Here is a 22,060-nt window from a genome sequence, read left to right on the forward strand (position 1 = left end):
GACTCGTTTCTCTTGCAAGGACAGTGGAGGGAGTGCGGCTGTGGCCCTCCTGCTTCCGCCTCACATTTCCCTTCTGAGGAAATGTGGTAGTTCCCATGGCACCGCTTCTGCTTCTGGCCACTCTGCTCTCAGGACGGAACGAGCAGAAGTGGAATGCGTGAGGGGAGTCTATCTCCAAGGGCAACAGAAATGTCAAACCCATAATGTCACATTATTTTCAGAGGAGACTCTGCGTAAGTGCTATCCAGGCATCTACTGACCATACGGACACCGATGGAAAAATTCTTCCTAGTAGGAACTTGACATCAAGAAACCAATCTGATTCTAGGATAGCAGAGAAAATCTTACCCAGTGAAGAATGAGGGAAAGCTGGGATTTCCCGGTCAATTCTCCAGTCACTGAAAAACTCAGTCATCTGTGGCCATGAACCCAGGGCACTCTCACATGCCACATCTGTTAAAGCTGGGCTTTGCAGGTGGGATTCACGTGAAGAGTACTGGTGGCCCAGACATGAGAGCAGTATCTCATTCTATTTTCTAAACAGTAAGAGGTCAGCGTCACATGTTGTCTTTCAACATCCACATCTCACAGTTTTTACTTCTGTACACAGGATGGGGCCGCTTTGAAGAAAATAGGCACTACTCACCACCTCTGATATTTTTCTAGGACTAAATGGAGAAGCTATAATAGAATACTGCATCAACGCCTAAGGAAGACCTTTCTAGGTTCTTATGACGTAAGCAACTCACTGTTTGAGATCTTCCCCCACGACATCTAGCAGACCAAGGGCAGAATGGCAGTATGCACACGTTAGGTGTGTGGCCAGACTAATGGGTTCTGAGCCGTGTTCATATGAAAGATATGTACAGCCTGAGGAGGAGACGTAGTGTCTATGACGTGACCTTCATTTGACATTTGATTAAGATAAAGTTGGGGCACAAAAAACTTTTTCCTTCAAAACCCGGAGAACAGGTCAGTGAAGAGAGCAATGATATAAACTTCCTTCCTCAGCTCACAGAGTGACTGGCAAGGCTTTTTGAGAATATTTTTAGCACAGTTTCAATTCCCTAAAAAGCAATGCCACCTAAAAGAAATGTGTTAAGCACCCTCTAAATGTTTCTCATTAAGTTGCCAACACTGGTACTCACCCCTTAAGGCTGGCTTACAGTGCTCAGCCTAACTCCCCTTTGTGTGATATTCGAGGAATAAACGTGAGACTAGCTGCTATTTGAAAGAAAGAGATTATATGTGTCAGAATCTACATGTTAATATTTGGAGAATATCTTGAGACATAATAGGAAAAAGCAGCCTAGAAAACGGCGCTCTGCAATGAATTTATAGAAATGGTAGTCAAGAAACCCAAACTGAAAGGTTTTCCTAATGAGAGGACAGGTTTGTTCTTATAGCATAACTAATCTTAGCTAAGTGGCTAATTCTTCCCAAAAGACCAGATTTGGTTAAGAATGAAAACATTCCACTGTGTCTAGATTTAGCATACAATGAACTCCCTAGACTGGTTTTCACGCTGTCCACCTCTGAGTATCCTGATTCTTTTTTTGCCTTTAATTATGTTGCCGACACCTACCTTTTCATGTGAAAGCGAGTCTGAGGAAACGGGGTGGCCAAAGCCGTACGAATGTCCACTCACCTCCCATGAGTTTGGACTGGCAGTTAATAAACTCGGGCTTCCTGTCCGTGAGGTACCTCTGGCAGGTATGGTGGAGGATCTGGAAGAAGGTGCATTTTTCTGAAGCTGTGCTGGCCACCCACTGGTCAAATGTGTTTTCAAACAACAGATCAAATTCTGCAGAATCCTGGAAAAGACAGTGAAATGAGTGCCGATCTCAATCTAGAAAAACTGCGGCTTCCAGCTTACCCCTGACAAAAGGCTCACAAAAGCTGAAACACCTTTCAAAACTTTGGTCTTAATCACAAGGCTCATCTTTATTAGCACCCAGGTGCATGGAAAGAAAGTTCACCTTTCTCTGTTTATCAAGCAAACCCCAAATCTTGGAGTATTTATAGATGTCCCTAGGAAGCTACGCTCACAGAAGCCCCAACAGCTTACTACACATTGACCTGGCAAAATTTAGACTAGATACTGCCTTCCCGATGACCCGGAAAAGGTCACGTTCTTGGCAGTGAAACCCATGAATCTTGCCCCTAACCTTTGGTAAGGAAAAGATTCTCCCTTATTATTTTAGCATATAGTGACAATTTACATTTTATTTCTCCTCATTACCGAGGTTTTATACAGTGAGTATGTGTGAACAAAAGGGAAGGTACTTAAATAAACAGCTCTACCTTAAAATGTTTCTTATATTAAATCCAATAGAATCCTAATACATAATTTGTAAGGTGCCACCTATTTATTTGCTTGCTCGGCTAATAAATCTCATCACTGGTGATATAACGAGATACATGAAGCTTTGATGAACATGGGTTTTTCGTATTGGTAACCATGGACATGATATCTGAACTCTGCTCTTTGCACTTGGCTGATAAACCTACTACAGGAGCCAGCACTTCTTCAGCGTGCATCCCCTTACGTTTCTGCATCACACATGATGAAAAGACTTAGAGTTCCCCATAAGAAGGGCATAGAAATAAGAAAGTCTTAGCCACGTAACTGAAACAGAGAAATAGCTTCGCTAAAGAGGACTCAGACAACCACCACCACTGCCAAGGTCAGGGAGGGAGTCATCGTGTGAAGAGAACACCTTGGCTCAACACCAGACATCACTCACCCGATTAGGATCGATGCCATTAACCTGGCGAAGCTGCTCAAGCATCCACTGTGACCTCCGCACGAATGACGTGGAGCCTTCAAACTGTTTGACCTTCGTGATGGACGCCTGTGTGGGTTTCTTGTTTGTCACTGCCAAGAGAAACCACTCAGATTAGTGGGTGTGCAGGTTGGTTGGTTTTCATCTTAGATTTACATGTGTACACACACAAAAACACACAGAATATGAATACATGTGCCTTTTATTTTCTAAGAGAGAGAGAGAGAGAGAGAGAGAGAGAGAGAGAGAGAGAGAGAGGGAGAGGGGGGGGGGGGGGGCAGAGGGAGAGAGAGAATCTCAAGCAGGCTCCTTGCTCAGCGCGGAGCCCGACGTGGGGCCTGATCCCACGACCCTGGGTTCATGACCTGAGCTGAGATCAAAAGTCAGACACGCAACTGACAGCTACCCAAGAGCCCCTGAATACATATGCCTCTGATGAGGGGTGAACTCAAAAGAAACAGAAGTTCTAGTCTCTACTCTCAAGCGATTGCAGAATAATTATAATTTTAAGGGCTGCTTCATTTCTGTCTTCATTCATTCAAACTGAACACGCCTCAATCAGGTAACACCGGGCACTTTTAATGGAGGCTACAAGAACATGGTGACCAAATGCACGGAAAGAAGCATACAGGGTTGACAGGTGTCAGGGAGAGGTCACTAGGAAAGGCTGGATTTTAAAGGAAGTGGATGTTACTGGCTCCCCTAGTGAACTGCAATGTATATACCTAGCGTGGTATTTGAATGTAAACATACCAGGCTTCCATGGTAAGAGAGGGAATATTTAAAACATTATTTGGCTTTAAAATATTGTCCAGTTTGAATCTAGCTTGCATCTCTTTATGCCTGCGTTTGGCATTCACATACCCGCCTGCCCCACATTCCTGAGGCTTCCAGACCTGCAGGACCGAGACAGTTCCTCCTTCCAGCCTTAGTCAGTTCTTCCTTTGCCCCTTCCATGCTGAGAATGGACAGCGTCACCTCTCAGATGGAGGTCAAGCACCGGCCGCTAGGAGAGAGTCACTCTGGATATTTCCACATCTGCTTATTTCGTGACTTAGAACCTCAAGGGTGGAGACGTAATTGAGTGTTATAAAAGGGCTTAACGTAAAAGCTCCTCCCGAGGCCTGGCTGTACGAGTTGTAAAATTTAACAGAAACGATGCTAGTAAGGGAACTAGGAGAAGTGGAAAGTACTACTTGTCATGAATGCAATCCTAGGACGACTGTGCAGCAGTGGCACATTCTTTCTTTGTTTCAAACAGCCCTGCAGATCCTGTATTTCCATATAACCCTGCGGATGGTCATTGGATGGCAAAAAGAATCCTTGAGGGACGAAGGACAGCAGGCATCTACTGTGGTCACGGTTCCTGGTAAGAAGGACCCTCCTTCACGCACACTAGAGTTCAGGGCAGTTGCAGTATCTGCGGGCATTAAAGCAGGAACCCAGGGACCAAGAGCGGAATGAAATGTGGGCATCTTGCCTTTACGTTTGGCAAGAACTGCATGGTTCCAGGACTAAAGACCTGTTTTTATGACCTCGGTACAATCTTTCCCCTTTGCTCCAAACCAGGATTTAGCAAACACTTAAAAAACAATTTCAAATAATGCTTAGGTTTATTACCCATTATTTCAGTTATATTTGGCTAAAAGCTTCTGAACATTTCATACCAATTACGTTTACTTTCATGGTTAAAAAGTCATCATCCCCTTAACACCCGTGATCAGAGGAAATTTTACAGTCTTCTGTTCACACACAGTCTGCCTGGCTTACAGCTCCACGAATAAGTCTGCTAAGTCCTCTTAGGAATAATCATTCCCCGAACTAAATTCAGGCAATAGTATCAGTCTGCCCAGGGCTCTGTCTATCCGTTTATTTTGTGTGCCTCCTATGGGATCTAATAGGTCTCTCTGATAGCCATGCCCTGCTCTTCAGTTTTCATGTTAGAGGAAACAAGACACCTGGAATACATGCAGGTCCTAAAATGTGCTTAAAAGATTAAAGAATACGTTTCAATAACAGGAAAACACGGGTTCCTGTATTAGACACACACCCCTAAACACACAAAGAGGATTTCCTCCTTTGTTTATGTAAATCACACGACATTTAGGCATCCTGGGAAACATGAGGGTTTCCCTTCTAACTTTAAAGTTGTTATGAACTCCTATTTTTACTTCTGGTCCATTTATTTCCAAGTGGTTTACAGCATTATAAAAACTCAAACACAATGCAGGGTCCCTGTAATTACTGGCATGCTGAGGATTGACATTTTAGAAAAAGCAAGTTCCATTGGAAGTCTGTCACTGAAATGAGAAGGGCAGGAACCCCACCCACATGACAAATGCCCCACAGAACTGCTAACAGAGATCCCGCTACAGAGCGATCATTTTTCATGGAGGCAGTTACAACTCCAACCACTGCTGCCTTGTTCTCCCTATTAGCTTATTCTTTGCCCAGTTCTTGGAATCTTGGTAGTCTTCCTGGGCACTGAGCCCGGTTTAGTTTAATTTTTGTTTATTGTTATTATCTCCAACATCCCAGTTTCTGTTTTGAAGCAGGTGCCTTAAAATTATATTATTATATACACATTATGTGGAGTTAAATAAAGACTTTCCCCTTCGGAAATCAAAACAACTGCACAAAGACACCACTGCCAGACTTTCTGAGTTCTGTGTTTGATGGAGCCATGTTTAACCCTTTCATTGCTTTGGTGTTTTCAGGGTCCACAGGTGGTAAAACAAATATGCTGGTCAAATTCTGGAAGTCTAGTGAAAAAAAGTCATCTATCTTCTCCTTCCAAAGGACAACTGATTGATAGCATACCCTGGATCAGTAATATCGGAGTGCTCTATGGCCAACTACCCCAATACAGTAGACTCTGCATTCATTATTTTGAAGAACTTTAAAGGGCAGATAACCAGGGCACTTCTATCATGCCTTCAACATTCATGGGGAAAAGGAAAACATATAGGCATTTAAAGAGGTAGGGTGAGGGGTACCTGGGTGGCTCAATCGGTTAAGCATCTGACTTCAGCTCAGGTCATGATCTCAGGGTTCCTGAGTTTGAGCCCGGCGTCAGGCTCTGTGCTGACAGCTCAGAGCCTGGAGCCTGCTTCGGATTCTGTGTCTCCCTCTCTCTCTGCCCCTCCCTCACTTGTGCTCTGTCTCTGTCTCTCAAAAATAAATAAAACATTGAAAAAAAAAATTAAAGGGGTAGAGTGAGCATGACACTCCCAGGTAAGACCACCCAGAATCACCCTGGCCCTCTACTCCAACGTGCACCAGAATCATCTGGGAGTTTTTACAACAAATAACACCAAACCACGTGAATCAGGATCTCTGGAGGTGTGGCCTGGCACCCACATTTTGAATTTCCTCAGGTGATTCCGAGGCACTGTGACTGCTAAGGCCACTGTGGTGTATGAACTCATTTCACAAATATTTATGGAACATGTATCAAGATGGGAGGCACAGAAATAAGTTTTGTGGGCAATTCAAAGATTGAATAATATGGTTCTGAGTCAAGAATTTGGGCGGTGGGAGGATTGTTAAAAATGATGCAAAAACAGTGCTAATGCATAACCAGAGTCACCTGAGGTGTTGGGGAGGGAGGGGGCTTTAAGGACCAAGGCAGAGCTGGGGGAGGTCAAGCAGGCTTCATGAAGCTGCCATATTCCAGGTAATAGACCATTAGCCCTCGCCTGGACTTCTATGATTTCTCCCAAACTGGTTCCTCTGGCCAGATTGGCCATTCAAACTTAAAATATGGAAGACTGAGCCACCTTTGAAAATCTCCTCAGTGGCGTCCCAAAACATTCTGAATAAAATGCAAGGCCCTCACCGTGACCTGCAAGGCCCTAGATGATCTGGCCTTTGAGTACCTCCCTGTTCTTATTTCCTTCCACTCTCCTTTCTGTCCACTAGGCTCCAGCCATCTTTTGCTCCTGGGGAACTACAACCCCTTTCTACCCTTTGCAAATGCTGTTCCCTTCATAGAAATGCTCCGTCCTTTTTTTTTTTTTTTTTTTTTAAATGGTTGTCTCTTGTTTGCCATTTGGATTTCAACTTACATGTCAACTCCGTAGAGAAAACTTGTGTGATCGTTGATCTGTGTAGGCTCCCTCGCCATGTTATTTCTGTCACTGAACTCTGTTCACTGCAAAACAGGTTCATTTTGAACCTGGATAAAATACTCAAAATTTGCCTCTCTGGCATATTTGTAAAGCATAAAAACCAGGATGCTATGATGTGCATCTGGTCCTAAAACATGTAAGATCCACATGGATCTTTGTGGTTTGAGAGGTAGGATCCTATGAATTGACATAATCACATGTGACATTTTTCCCAGCAATTAAAATTTCTAAAACTCTTTTTTAAATACAGCCTCTGGTTTTTTCTCTTGTGCTTGACAACAGCTCTGTGACAGAGGCAGGGTTACTGTATTATCACCCATTGTATTTATAGACAAGGAAACTGAGGCATGGAAAGCACTGACTTGCCAAAGTAATACTGTTAATCAATGGGAAGACTGCAACTTGCACAATAAGCTTAGGGTCGCTGCTCTTTGCACTGTAGCCTTTTGCTGCAATGTCAAATGCCACATTTTATTGCATGTGGGATGCTCATTAAGTTAAGGACTAACTGGATTTTTTGTTCTAATAAGGATACTACTGTTGTGATTTTGACAGTATTCTGAACTGTTATTTCCTTAACATCTCCCTTTAGATAAACGGCTTCTTCCTTGAATAAGTTAATGAGAAACAAAATACATGAAAGTCGTAAATAGGTACATAGCTCTGCCTATGTTAAATAGAAAATAATGTAAAAAATACAATTAAAACATAAATGCTATTAATTTCAACTTAGAGAGTTGTCAGGGGAAGGTCTGGCATTTGAGGTCCACTCTAAGGTAAAATGGTGATTAGTGAGTGTAGACAGGTGTTAAAGACAATCAAAACATAGATGTTCCCCACGCTTTGGAGTTATCCAGGCCTAATGCTACTTTTTCACTCCCTCCCACTCCTGTCACCCACTGCTTTCTACTGGTGACAGAGAAAAATAGAAGCATGGGGCCAACCAAACTCAAGTCCTTCTGCTACCAGCTCAGATAAAAAGAATGTGGTTCTCATGGGGGCACATCTCTTCATTAGCCTTCATGTAAACTTTATTTACATCTCAGCTGTAGTTAAGAAGCAGTGATAGGGATGCTTTGGTGGCTCAGTCAGTTAAGCGTCCAACTTTGGCTCAGGTCATCATCTCATAGTTCATGGGTTCAAGCCCTGCATTTGTGCTGACAGCTTGGAGCCTGAAGCCTGCTTTGGATTCTATGTCTCCCTCTTTCTCTGCCCCTCCCCTGCTTGTGCTTGGTCTCACTCTTTCAAAAATAAACATTATAAAAAAACAAAACTAAACTAAAAAAACACCAGTGACCTGTAATATCATTACCGTCACCACTCAAGTGGTGAAATCTCTCTCTCTCATGAGCTAACTGGCTGAAAAAAGGTCTTTTAGAGAATGGCCCTTCCATGAAAGATGGTACAAATATAAAATAAGACGCTTAGCTACAGAGAGTAGAAACCACCAGCCTTGCTTCTGCCCAATCAGAAAATTCTATTTATTTGCCAATAGCAAAGCACTTTCTTAGATAAAATCTGGTCTTATGGTTAAGTCAGGAATTGGTGGAGGTAGGGACAAAGACTGATGAGGAAAGGAAAGACAGAATTGCAAATTACTTGCTTTTTATGCAAAACAGCAGACGATGCACGGTCTGCCAGTGATTAACAGGCTGATCCTTCATTTCAAGGTCCAATGGTTGAAAGACTTTCTAAGGAGTTACATCTTTCCCTTACAATCTCGTTATTCATACCGCATCACTTCTCAGTCAGTCCAAACAGGAAAATCAATTTTGTTTTTAAGATACAAAATATCTAGCGTTGGTCTTAAAACATTAATTTATGGGGCAGCCGTGTGGCTCAGTCGGTTAAGCGTCCGACTTCGGCTCAGGTCATGATCTCACGGTCCGTGAGTTCGAGCCCCACGTTGGGCTCTGTGCTGACAGCTCAGAGCATGGAGCCTGTTTCGGATTCTGTGTCTCCCTCTCTCTCTGACCCTCCCCCATTCATGCTCTGTCTCTTTCTGTCTCAAAAATAAACATTAAAAAAAAAAAACCACAAAAAAACATTAATTTAAAGGAAACAGATAATCATCATATCAACAAAATTATTACTTGTCACCTCTAGATCCGCTACCATTTCATGTTCATAGGTGGTTTTTCCTAACATGTGCACAAACATTTCTTTTTTTTTTTTTTTAATTTTTTTTTTTCAACGTTTATTTATTTTTGGGACAGAGAGAGATAGAGCATGAACGGGCGAGGGGCAGAGAAAGAGGGAGACACAGAATCAGAAACAGGCTCCAGGCTCTGAGCCATCAGCCCAGAGCCCGACGCGGGGCTCGAACTCACAGACCGCGAGATCGTGACCTGGCTGAAGTCGGACGCTTAACCGACTGCGCCACCCAGGCGCCCCCACAAACATTTCTTATACACATTAAACTCAAACTGAATCACCTTATAATTTTACGTGGCCATTTCTATGAAAAAGAAGACGCTGAAGATACATCTATCTATAATATAGTTTGACATTGAGGCTAGGTAGCTAAACTGCAGAGTTTTCCATAACGAGGTGCCTAAAATACCTTAGTTTCATCATGCTGCCTCCTACCATGACTTTACCATTAAGTGAAGGTCAGTGCTTTGTGGTATGCCTTAGCTCTCTGCTCTGCTGTGGTCTAATGGCCAGACATTTTGATTTTAACAAAACCGTTGATGAGAAACAATTTCGAGTAAGGAATAAAAGGGATATCCACATAGAATCTTAGCAGGGCTGCTCTTTGTCAGAGGTGGCTGACATGAAAGGGGGGAAAAAAAAGAGACAGAAATCCTGTGAAATGTGGTTCAGGAAGTAAAAGCAAGATTAAGCACACCTTCTGGAGGCTGATGTGGTAAAGAAATGGGCTAACAGACTGAGGTGAGAAATGATTATTTGGAACTAATTTCCTTAATGCTCTCCCAATACTCTAATGTCTGATGATTCGAGGTGGATTTTGCAGTATCTGTGGGCAAATAAGTATCAGGTCTGAGGCTGCGTCAGCAACTTTATCTGGTGAGACAGCTGAGTGTTTACAAAGCTTAGGAGCAAGAATATGAAGATTGTTACCTCAAATGTTTTCAGAACAGGGGAACATCATCGCTGCTACAGTTAGGGGGAAATGGGGCATGGCGCGCTCCACACAGGGCTGATCGTTGGCTTCCCAAGTATTTCTCAAAGCGTGTTATCATTTGGGACGTAGTAAATGTTCAGAATCAACAGGCTCTGACCAGACCAACTCATGAAATGGCCAAGTTTGTCTTTGGGGCCCTATCCCTCTCCTCCCTATCCCAGGTCCTTGGGGCCCTCTGGCCAGATTCCTGATAGGATCCAAACAGGCCTGAGAAGGTCTTCGTGAATCTGCATGTTTTCAGGAGACATTTTTAATCCAAGTGACAACTGCAACAAAAACAGTGGCATTCAGTCTTCAGCACCAAGCCCTGGGAAAGCACGTAGGGATGGATGGTTTTTAACAGTCCTGCTCCACTAACCCTAAAGGGGAGGGGAGGGGAAGGGAGAATCAGTACACTGAGCTTTGAGGTTTGTTCTCAAAGGCAGACTTCCTTAGTCTCTAGTAGCGATAATCACAAAGAAAGAAGAAGTTTTCCACACAAAAGATTCCTTATTTGGTATCACTAGTTCCAAGGCCTGTGCCTTACATCACATTCTCCCCTCCGAACTGGAGAAGGAAGAGGTGATTGAAAGCCTAGGAAATTTTTCCAAAGGGATACTGAAAAAGGAACTATTTACATGGGAAACTTTTCTTGCACAGGAATTTGGAGAAACCCTTCAGTAGAAGGAGGAGAATAAGAAACATCTTGCATCAAGCATCCCTTAGGAAGGTTACAGCACCATATGGAGAGTAGCTAACAACTTACACGTTAATAGAGCAAGTAACCCCCTACACCAACTCTGCAGGGAAGTACTACCTGGTTTCACTATTTCCAAACTACCAACAAGCAGATGGGCTTACTTTTGGAACACGCAACTTCAATGTCACATATCAGTATGAGACCTCATTAGTATTTCTAAAACCTAGTCCCTTCTAATTTTAATCTTCTTTACCCTGCTCATCATTTTGGTTTTTTTACTTGTAAAAACATGTAGATTTTTATTTGGAAAGGCTATTCTACTTTTCAGGTCAACGACAGGTGGAGGTGCACCACAGGTAGCCCTAGGTTGTTACACCTTTAGCTTGGAATCAGAAAGCTTAATCCCCATAAGGCTTGAGTTCCCCACTGCAAGACCAGTACTGTCCCCTCCACACTGGCACCATGATGTCTTCTGTATTACAAATTGACATACAAAGTGCTAATTTATGGAAGCATGCATAAATGAAGGAGTGAACAAACGGATGGATCCTCAACAAAAGGAGGAACGGTTCCTAACCCACCAGAAACCACGACTAAACCACAAATGTATTTCAGGTTCAAATGTTCTGTTTCAAGATCAAACCGCAGTTTTAAGGGATTTGAACTGTTTTCTTACTAGAAAAGAGGAGAATCCTGAGGACTAAGGAGAATGGAGAGAATGGTAAAAACCAAGAAACAGAAATATCAGGACACTGGAAGGAGATAAATTGTGGGGGAGAACTTCTTAGGAAATCTCTTTTCCTTCAATCCTTATTCTAGCAGCATCTCTTATAAGCAATTCTGTTTGCTTCAGCCTCCCTGAAAACATAATTTTGGGCTGGAGATTCAGCAATCCAAGATTTCCCATTGTGCCTGATTTTTTAGCTTCCTGAGACTATTCTCCATAGACTTGAGGAGGAAATCAATTTGCATGCATTTTGGGTAAAGGGTAAACATGCAATGAATTATACAACCCGGCTGGTATTAGTTATTGCAACTTCATGCCTTATGTGGAAAGGGTATATAGCACGTCTGACTTATGTAGTGTAACTATGAAACAAACAGGCCCAAGCCAAGAACACAGATGCTTACAGCAGTGAGAACCGTGGTGGTTCTGAAGAGATTAAAAAATCCAACCCCTTGCCCTATACCATGCAATGCAACAACAGTCTTATTCTGTTCTTACTTCCTCCATTCTGGAAACAGATGCAAACCTCATTTTTGATCTATTCTTAGGAGAGATTTCCAAACAGAGGCTCTGAAGACAAAGGCATCAAAGGAGCAGCACCTGACTCAAGAACGAATTTAATTACTCCACAAGAAGCTCATGGGCTGGGAATAAAAACTTGAAACAGAGATTCCTTTAATGTTACGCTTTCCCTGCCATTTTCCATTATATACTGAAAAGTACAAGCCATGTAGCAACTCTCTGCAGGGAAATGTCATACCTGGTAGAAATTCAATACTTATATTCTTGCAAGGGGGGTTGCTAAAGACCCTCCTTCCAGTGAGGAAGGAGGGAGTCATTTCTGCAGCCTTTACGCCCCTGCCCCTGAGCAGCTCACTCACCATTATATGAGGGAAGGGCCTGGTGCCATGGTCCCTGACACTGCGCACCCACTGCTGGGCACAGTCCTTCAATGTGAGTAGTCAGTCTAAAAGAACCATGGAAGGATGTTATGCAGATAGGGATCACCTTCGATGTGAGAAGGCTACTCACCCACAAATGAGAATTTCTGTCTGCCTTGAAGGAGGCAGAGTAACAGAGAATTTTCTAATGGATCAGGTACTAAACATATAATATCACTAGGTGTTTGGAAAAATCAAAGCTGTTATCACTTAGCCAACACAGGCTGCCAAATACAATTACAACGGTCAGTCAAGCAAAGACAGACTTACCTGCTCTGTTTTCCTTCCTCTTCACCACCACCACTATTTACCTGATACTTTTAATAATACATTTTATTTTATTTTATTTTATTTTTTTTTTCAACGTTTTATTTTATTTTTGGGACAGAGAGAGACAGAGCATGAACGGGGGAGGGGCAGAGAGAGAGGGAGACACAGAATCAGAAACGGGCTCCAGGCTCTGAGCCATCAGCCCAGAGCCCGACGCGGGGCTCGAACTCACGGGCCGCGAGATCGTGACCTGGCTGAAGTCGGACGCTCAACCGACTGCGCCACCCAGGCGCCCCTAATAATACATTTTAAATGAGGGTGTGCATCACTGAACATCTAAAAAAAAGTGAATGATGTCACTAAGAACTTGCCCCCTTCACTCTTTACTGTGTTAAATGGAGGAATAAAATCTACATGTTCTGGGTAAAACGAATGTCATTTTGCATTAGTGGAAATGATCTACAGTTAAAATGAACTGAATGTATTTTGGCAAACTCTCGGCAGTACCTACTAACACTAAACATGCAATATTCTATGACCCAGAAATTCTACTCCTGTGTCTACACAGCAGAAACGAGTGGCGCTCTGTCCAAATAGACAAAATGAGTGTCACAATGAAAGACAGCGATCCTTGAGAGATGGGAAATGAATGAGGTGAGCCTCACGATCACCCTAGTTTATTGCTTTGCGAGTTTCTTCCAGGTTGTGGTGCAAGGGGGAGGAGCCTAGGCAGAGACTGGCAGATTCTGTGAGTTGAGTGACAGTGCTGAGAGTCTGGAGAGACCAAAGGGCTAAAATTCTCAGGACAGAGTAATGAAGAATACAGAATTACACGCAAAGAGGACGCTGGAGATCTACAGAGATTCGGCCTTGAGTAGTTAGCTGAGTATGTCTTCCAACGTGTATGTAAGGAAATGACTGGAGGCCAGAGAAGGAACGATTGAAAGTGAATAGAGGAAAGAGTGCCCCAGCTCAAATAGGCTTTGGGAAGAGTTTCCTGCCTGTTTCTACCAACTAGACTGGAAAAGTGATCGAAAAGAGTGAAAATCACTCTGAGTGGAAAAAAGAGAACAAAGTTGTGGAGAACTTACACTACCTGATCATAAGACTCATTACTGGATTAACTAATCCAGACATCGTGGGACTGGTGTCAAGACAGCTCAGAAAAAGACCTGCATAAATGGGTAATTGATTTTCACAAAAAGTACAAAGGCAAGGCACTGGAGAGAGAAAAGTAACTTCAACAAATATTTCTGGAACAAATGGACATCCACAGGCTAAAAAATGGAACTTCGGCTCCTACTTTGTAACATATATAAAAGTACGTCAAAGTGGAGCACAGACCTACGTGTAAAAACTTACAACTATAAAACTTTTAGAAGGAAACACAGAAGAAAATCTTTGTGACCTTGGGTTAGGCAAGGCATCTTAGCTATGGCACTAAAAGCACAATTCATGACAGAACAAATTAGGTAGGACCAAAATTTAAGACTTCTGCTCTTCAAGAGCATGAAAAGACAGGCACAAACTGGGAGGAAATATTTGCAAATCTCCATCTGAAAAAGGACTTCTATTTTCATCACTTTATATTTTTAAAACTCTTAAAACTCAAGAAAACACCTAGTTTTTTTTAAAAAAAAAGTGTAGAAGATTTGAACACTTCATTAAAGAAGATGTGGATGGGAAAAAAACACACATGAAAAGATGCTCAATGCTATTAGTCATCAGGGAAATGGGAGACTGAAACCATTATGAGGTATCCTGACACAGCTCTCAGAAAGGCTAACATTACAAAGACTGACCCCTACCATGTATTCGCTTGTGCACAAATATTCACAGCAGCTTTATTGGTAAGAGGCAAAACCTGGTAACAACCCGAAGGTCCATCTCAAAATTATTATGCTGAGTGAAAGGCAGACCAAAAAAGAGTACATACTATACGTTGGCACTTACATAAATTTCTAGGAGATGTAAACTCATGCGTAGGACAGAAAGCAAATTAGTGCGTGCACGCAGACACGGAGGATGGGAATGTTGGGGGCCAGAGAGAGATTACAAAGGGCTGTGAGGGAACTTTTGGGGATGGTAGGTTCATTACTTTGGTTGTGGTGATTTCATGGGTATATATATGTAAAAACTTACCAACTGTGCCACTCAAATATGTAAAGATTCCTGCATGTCAATGATACCTCAATGAAATAAAGCTGTTAAAAAATTCACAAGCTGATCTACAGCATTTGTGGTCAAAATAGAGATTATCTTTGACGGAGGTAGGCGGGAGCCTCCTGGGATGCTGGGAAAGTTCTATGTTGATATGGATGACGGTGACCTGGTTTCTATGCATGTAAAAAAAAAAACCCACTGAATTGTACACTTAAGATGTGTATAACTTACAATATATAAGTTATACCTTAACAAATGCAAACTAATGATGATGATGACGACGGCAGGGTTTGAGAATCGGTTTGAAATCGCCAACCCTGATAGGCATCTCTCAGCACTTGCCCCACCCAGTTCACTCCAAGGTTACTGCCGGTAACAGAATAACCACCCGGTATATTCTCCACACAGAAAGAATGTGCAAACTTGGAAGCTGTCTTAGTCTGTTTGGGCTACAATAACGAAGGACCACAGACTGGGGGGCTTATAAACAACAGAAATTTACTTCCCACTGTTCTGGAGGCTTGGAAAGTCCAAGATCAAGGTGCCGGCAGATTCAGTGTCTGGTGAGATCCTATTTCCTGCTTCATAGTTGTCTTCTCACTGTGCCCTCACATGGAAGAAGGGGCAAAGGAGCTTTCTGAGATTTTTTTTTTTTTTTAATAAAGGGCATTAATCTTATTTATGAGGGCTCCACACTCATGATCTAATCACCCCTCAAAGGCCCCACCTCCTAATACTATCCCATGGGGTTTAAGATTTCAACATATGAATCTGGGGGTGAGGGGTAGGATATTCAGTCCATGACAGAAAATGCATTTATTCACTGCAGTTCTGACACTGGCTTTTATAAATACCTACCCCGTTTTTTGAAAGTATACCCTATTTATAAAATTCTCCAGTTGGGTTCATGGTTCTCTTCTTGCCCATCTCTTCTGGAAACACTCCAGTTACTCCTCCTCTTGGTTAAAGCTTTCCATCTTTGTATTTCCAGACTTCTTCCACTCTGCCTGTGAACATGCTTAATGTTTTCTTTCCACGTGAGACTCTTCTATTAACAAGGCCTGTCCTCAAGCCCTATCCATTCTTGTGAAAAATGTGGTGGTGAGAGGAAAATTACGTGTGCTTTGCTACCCGCTCACTGCTTAACCCATTACTCCCCCCTGACCTTACCACGCTCCAGAAACTGCCCCATGAAAATGAAAACATCTCCAAACTATGAAACCCAATGGCACAAAAGTTAGTGGCAAAGCCCAAAGGTGGAAAAGTGCTTGACATGCCCAAGGAAGAGACAGAAGAGGAGGACAGCAAAATATCGAGGAAAAGAAAGAATGAGTGAGGTCACGGGTGCGATCAAGTGCTAGCTCACGAAGGTCCTGGTGTAAAAGGCTTGGGAAGCATTAAACAGAGGCATAATGGGTTCTCATTTACATTAAAAAACATGTTGGCCAACTGCTGCTATCCGGCAAATAGGTCCTGCAGGAGTGTGTGTAGGCAGGGAAGTCACTTAGAAACTTCTACCCCAGTAGGCCAGGAGAGGTGATGGTGGCTTAGACCAGATGGCAGCAGTGGAGACACAGAAAAAGGAGACAGTCTGTCCTGCTCTCCATAGCTGTTGACCTCCCGCCCAGAGAACAACCTCAAGGTCAGTCACCAACTCTCAGTCATCTTCATACCCTAATGCATAGTGTACTGTAGGCCACTGTTCATTGAACATCACACTTCGTACGTGTTGGAATAAAGATATTTGTATTTATCTGTAGGTGTGATCTCAGCTCCCAGATTTTAACTAACCCAAGAATAAAAGATTAGGTCTTTGTGTACTTCAGGGCCCCTGATAGGGTACCCTACCCAGAGTCCTAACTCAGATATGCATCACGTGAAATTTCTTCATTCTCATCAGAAATGATTAAGGATTTGCTGTACATATTGATGACTGTGGTTAGCAATGTATCACCCATCGACTCTCTTTTTGGCCATGTCTGTTTTTCTTTTTTTCTCTGGGGTCATTTAAGGCAGTGGGGGCAGGGGAAAAGAAAAGAAGAACAGGCACACCTGACTACCGATTCTGACATGCGGTAAAGAGCTGCTTCTCTTACACGGACAGCCAGCACAGCACCTCCGTGACTTCTGCTGCAGATTCCGAGATGGAACACATTGTTATGCACCTCATTAGTATTTATGGACAGCCTAGGAATCATTTCTGAAATAAATGAGACCACTTGTGTTAAATGATTCCTTCCGAAGAAAAATCCCTGAGGATCTTTCAACAGCCGGCCTTGATGAAGATTCAGAACAAAAGGAGAGAAATACCTGACCCTCTGGTGCTGAACGCGTGGTGAGAGGCTCAGATTTCTCTCCCCAATTCCCCACTGGCAATTTCCACATAAATTGGAGAATAATTGGAGGATAAACTGTCTTGAGGAGATGAGGCACAACTAACTATTGATACATTAGCTCTCTCAAAACTCAGCCGGTCCTGTCTGCAGCCTCTACTTGTTGGTCCCAGGGTATCTTTCCTCTCCTTCAGACTTAACAGCCTAGACCACAGGCTATTCTGATAAGGCCGATCTAAATCAGAGGGCAGTCACCATACTGGGCCAAAGAGAGGAGGTGCTGCCCTCAGCAAATGCTGACCGTGGTCGCTGAACTCTGTTCCCCTGTGGCTGAGGGACAGAGCTGAGCGCTTACCCACCTTCCATGTATATACCCAATGGAGTGCAGTTTCTCCATTGTACTGAATGTCACTGTGTGGCCTCCACTGTGAAAGGAAAGAAGGCATTATATATATATACACATATATAAATATATGTGTGTGTGTGTATATATATATATATATATATATATATATATAAAAGCAAGAACAAGAATTATAGATATGGTTTACGTTAGGCAGAGAATACATTTTTAATTTTATTTATTTATATTAAAATATAATTTATTGTCAAATTGGTTTCCATACAGCACCCAGTGCTCATACCAACAAGTGCCCTCCTCCCTTCCCATCACCCACTTTCCCCTCTCCTCCACCGCCCCATCTACCCTTAGTTTGTTCTTGGTCCTTAAGAGTCTCTTATGGTCTGCCTCCCTCCTTCTCTGTTTTTAACTTTTTTTTTTCCCTTCCCCTCCACCATGGTCTTCTGTTAAGTTTCTCAACATCCACATATGAGTGAAAACATACGGTATCTTTCTCAGGCAGAGAATACATTACTGAAGAATCATGCGTGCTACTAAATGGACCCGCAAACTCTGAATTCTGAAACCCTTTGCATGAAATTAATGTCGTATCAAAACTTCAGAACGTCGGTCTATTTTGACTGAAATTTGGGGCAGAAATCACCAATTTTTCATTGCAAGGTAACCTACGAGCTTTAAAACCAAACTTAGCACTTACAACAAGGGGCAAAATACGTAAATTCCTTAGAGCAACAAAATACTAAAAACTGTAACTTCATTGGTTCGTTCAAAAGCAATGTTTTGCATTCTTTCAATGTACAAGTTCTGTTCGGTACATCACACCAGTTTGACATAACTGAAGCTCACTTAACCAATCTTCTATGTGTGGTCTGCACTTCTGCCTATGTAGTCAAGATAATACAGAATTGCAGAGTTGGAAAATGTCTCCCAGAGGTTTCTTCTCCACCTGTGTCTTGCCTTTGGGCACGCTACCTTCTCAGCTCCTTACATATATTCTTTTTCTAACTTCTTTTACCTCCACAATAATAATTTACAATTCATCCTAATAAAGAGCTTCATGATGAGAAGCTCTCCTTGGGGGTTACGGTTAAAGCCATTTGCATTTCATATTCTTGAAAGTCATTTAATTGGTCTCCAGTTTTCTCCTAGTTAAATCCTTGCCAGTTCCCCCAGTCTTCCCAGATGGGTCTTCTTTTTCAATCACCACCTCCTGTGGGCCCCTATGGAGCCCAGCTGAATTCCTCATGTTCCCTTTTAGACACGGAGCCAGATCTAAATAGAATAGTTTATTTTTAAACATTTTTTAAAGTAGGCGTCACGCACAACACGAAGCCCCACGTGGGGCTTGAATTCATGACCCTGAGATCAAGACCTGCGCTGCGACCAAGAGTTGGATGCTTAACGGACTGAGCCACCCAGGTGTCCCCTAAGTAGAGCAGTTTTAAAAGGCGAGGACAATGCAACAAGCTCACATCCAGCATTGGACTGATCTGGATTCCTATTTGGGTATGCCAGTATTTTTGAAAACACTGATGCTGCACGCTTATGGTCACCTTACTATCTACTGTATTTATGGAACCGTTCTTTGACCACATTCTCAAAGAGATTAGAGAAAAATTTTAATTGACATTCTAAACTTATATTCTTTCTACAAGCCACACCAGTATTTCGCCTACTTACGTTCTTCCCGTCACCGTTTCCATATGGCAGGTGTACAAGCCCCCTTTGAGCACTGTGAGGGAGAGAAGCTATTTCCTGCCCTCACCAGAGAACTTTATACTGTACAGGCAAGGCTTTTGCATCTATCCCTTTCCAGCCCCCACTCCTAACTAAAGTGCAGTGAAGCATCTAGCAGCATTCCTTGTGTGCAGTTGGCATTGATACTGAATGCGTGTTGAATGAATGCTGTGAACATTGGAACATGGGGTGGTTGAGTGTGGGAGAGTGGCACTGGAAATAAAAAGACACAAAATGAAAGGCTTTGCATGAAGTCTATCAAAAAGTGTAGGTGTAATGGGCAGTTGGCCATGGTTTGCAGAACTGCCACGGAGAGGACGAGTATGTGCTGTAGGTCTTGTTCCCTCAAAGTGTATACCAGGAATGTGCCAGATGATGATGCGAGGGGTCCAAAGGTCACCAGAACCCCCCCCCCCCCCACACCCAATGCGGCAGCCAGCTGAATATTAACCATCTGCGGAAGCAAATGATACAAGTTCTCATCGTCAGTGTGCGGGCCGCTGCACTGTGCTGTGGCTTTCCAGCCAAGGCTCACCGCTGGTCGACGCCTGGACAGTGTGTGATGAGACCGGGTCACATTCTCGGAGTGTTAACATCACTAACCGAGAGACTCCGATGTCTTCCCAGAACTGAAGTTCTAGTCCACTCAAACATCAGTGCCAAGGACCATGGACTCAAAAGAAGCATCTTGCTCTTAGGAGTCTCTAACTTCCTAAGGAGCTGCCTCTCTGGAACGAGTGAGGTAATGCAGGCGTGGCATCTGGTGCTTCTTCCTTGTTCCATCAATGGCTAACTGAAATAAAGTTCCGGGTCATCCTCATCGGACTTCTGAGACCAGATACAAATTTGTACCAATTTTTCTCCACCTGACTCCGCAGGCCAAGATCCCTGTGGCCAACAGATCTGTTCCTTAATTAGCCTTTGCTGAGCCTTCAGTAGACCGTAGCACCAAGGGGTACTGGCAACTGTGTGAAGAAGGAAATCTCTCCAGGAACCAGCAATACGAAATAAACAGAGACACGAAACTATGCCAAGATTCCCTCAAAGATTCACTGCTTCAAACTCAAATTTTAGTCTATCAACAAAGCCACAGACCCCTGGACCTCTCTGCTGCTGTGAGGTTGTATCTGCAGTCGCTGATAACGTACGATGCTGAGCACACACATTTTGGAGTTCCGAGACACTTGTGTAGCACAGACCACACAAGCCATCGCAAAAACCACAAGCACTGGCAAACCTGTGCCAATTATAAGCAGACTTTCAGGAAGTGACTAACACACATCACAGAGGCCACTTTAGGGTCTGATATTATTACAAGGATAGAATTAATGCTTCTTTCCTATGCGTTTCCTCCACTAAGGAGGTCAATGATGTCACTGACAGTTCTACAGGGAAAAGCCTGTGTCCACCCCAGATAGATTACAAAGGCTGCCCTCTTGACGCCAGGCCATTGTCTGTAGATCCTCACAGTTAGAAAAAAATCTGTGCACATGGCTCTGGGTACAAGTCCTTCCCACTGCTGTCAGTCATCTTGTCACACACAGCAGATGTCATCCTGATGGGTAACACAGAAACCCTGATCATTCAAGTCTAAATTATAAAACTTATTTTTAGAAAAATAAGCGTTTGATTCCTTAAGTAATTTACAATACAATGGATCACAAGTGTCCCTGGGCACTAGCTGCCTGGCTCGTCCCCACCTCTCCAATCTTACTTTCTGCTCCATACTTCCCAGACTGCCCCCACCAGAGACTCTGCATCTCAAAGTGCTGGGCTCCTCCCTGGGTCGTGCACGTGTCCTAGCCTGTCCTGTCTGTGTGCCTCTGGTCCCTGGGACTTCTCAGCCTGGGATGCTACCTCCTGCACATCTAAGTTGTGCTCACTCTTCATGGGCCAACTCCAGATCCTTCCTCTGCCACAAGAATTTCCTTGGCGGCCCAGCCCACGTTCCCACCCTTTCCTAAAATGTCTAGGGTATTTCTCTTTAACACTGATTTTAGGACTCTGCCATACTGTATGTATTTCAGGAACACAAAGGAAATATGCTGTTTACAAGCCAATGATTAGTCCTAAACTGCAGGGGATTTATTGTTGTTGTTTTTAGTTTAACAGAGTATATATACCCTTTTTGTACCTATCTTAGCACTCTCTTCACTTGCCTGGGAAGCATTTCCCCACCATTAGAAGTGCAAAGGGAAGCTGTGGCCAAACTTAGGATGAATTATCAAATATTCTCATTTCAGAACGCAGGAGGCTTCCTCAAGTGAAAATGTATTCCCTGATAATATTACAGGAGGCTCTTATTTATTACTTAATTTTTTGGCACTCTAGGCAAAATGGGATATAGTTCCTGCTTCTCAAGCGTTTTCAGGTAACATTCACAAGAAAAAAAAATCAAGCAAGAGATGGTAATTATATTTCAGTGCGAATGGAGGGGTTAAACAGGTCAGAAGAGGCAGGACAGTTTTCAGAGGAGGCAAGTTCTAAAGGGAAACTTAAAAAAAAGAAAAGAAACAGGATCCCTCAGAGAGGAGGCCGACATACTGAAGACAGTCACTCTCTCAGGTACAAGAATGAAAGGTGAAAAGGCCACATTTCCAGAGGAGAGACAGCATTGGTGGAAATGGCCACGGTACGATTGGTTCGGGATTCTGATGCAATGAACAAATGGCAACAGTGACCTCCACATCTGCACGTGAGCCACTGCGGTGACCCCGAGAAGGAGGTACAGGAGAGGTCACTGCCTTCCGCATGCCACGTTTGGTTCTCCTCCTTTGTGAGGGAC

General features: G+C 43.2%; 1 protein-coding gene across 3 annotated transcripts in view; it reads right to left on the minus strand.

The window, feature by feature from the left end:
- The window catches only part of STXBP6 (syntaxin binding protein 6), a 251,706-nt gene that overhangs the window by 50,826 nt on the left and 178,820 nt on the right, over positions 1-22,060 (minus strand). For all 3 annotated transcript variants that reach the window (XM_030318861.2, XM_030318860.1, XM_030318859.1), the window contains 2 exons: positions 2,748-2,878; positions 1,649-1,814 (listed from right to left, as the gene is read on the minus strand). In XM_030318861.2, the coding sequence (XP_030174721.1) occupies positions 1,649-1,814; positions 2,748-2,878 (297 nt within the window). The remainder of the gene's footprint in view (positions 1-1,648; positions 1,815-2,747; positions 2,879-22,060) is intronic.

The sequence above is a fragment of the Lynx canadensis genome, chromosome B3 (genome assembly GCF_007474595.2).
Source record: "Lynx canadensis isolate LIC74 chromosome B3, mLynCan4.pri.v2, whole genome shotgun sequence".
Taxonomy (NCBI): domain Eukaryota; kingdom Metazoa; phylum Chordata; class Mammalia; order Carnivora; family Felidae; genus Lynx; species Lynx canadensis.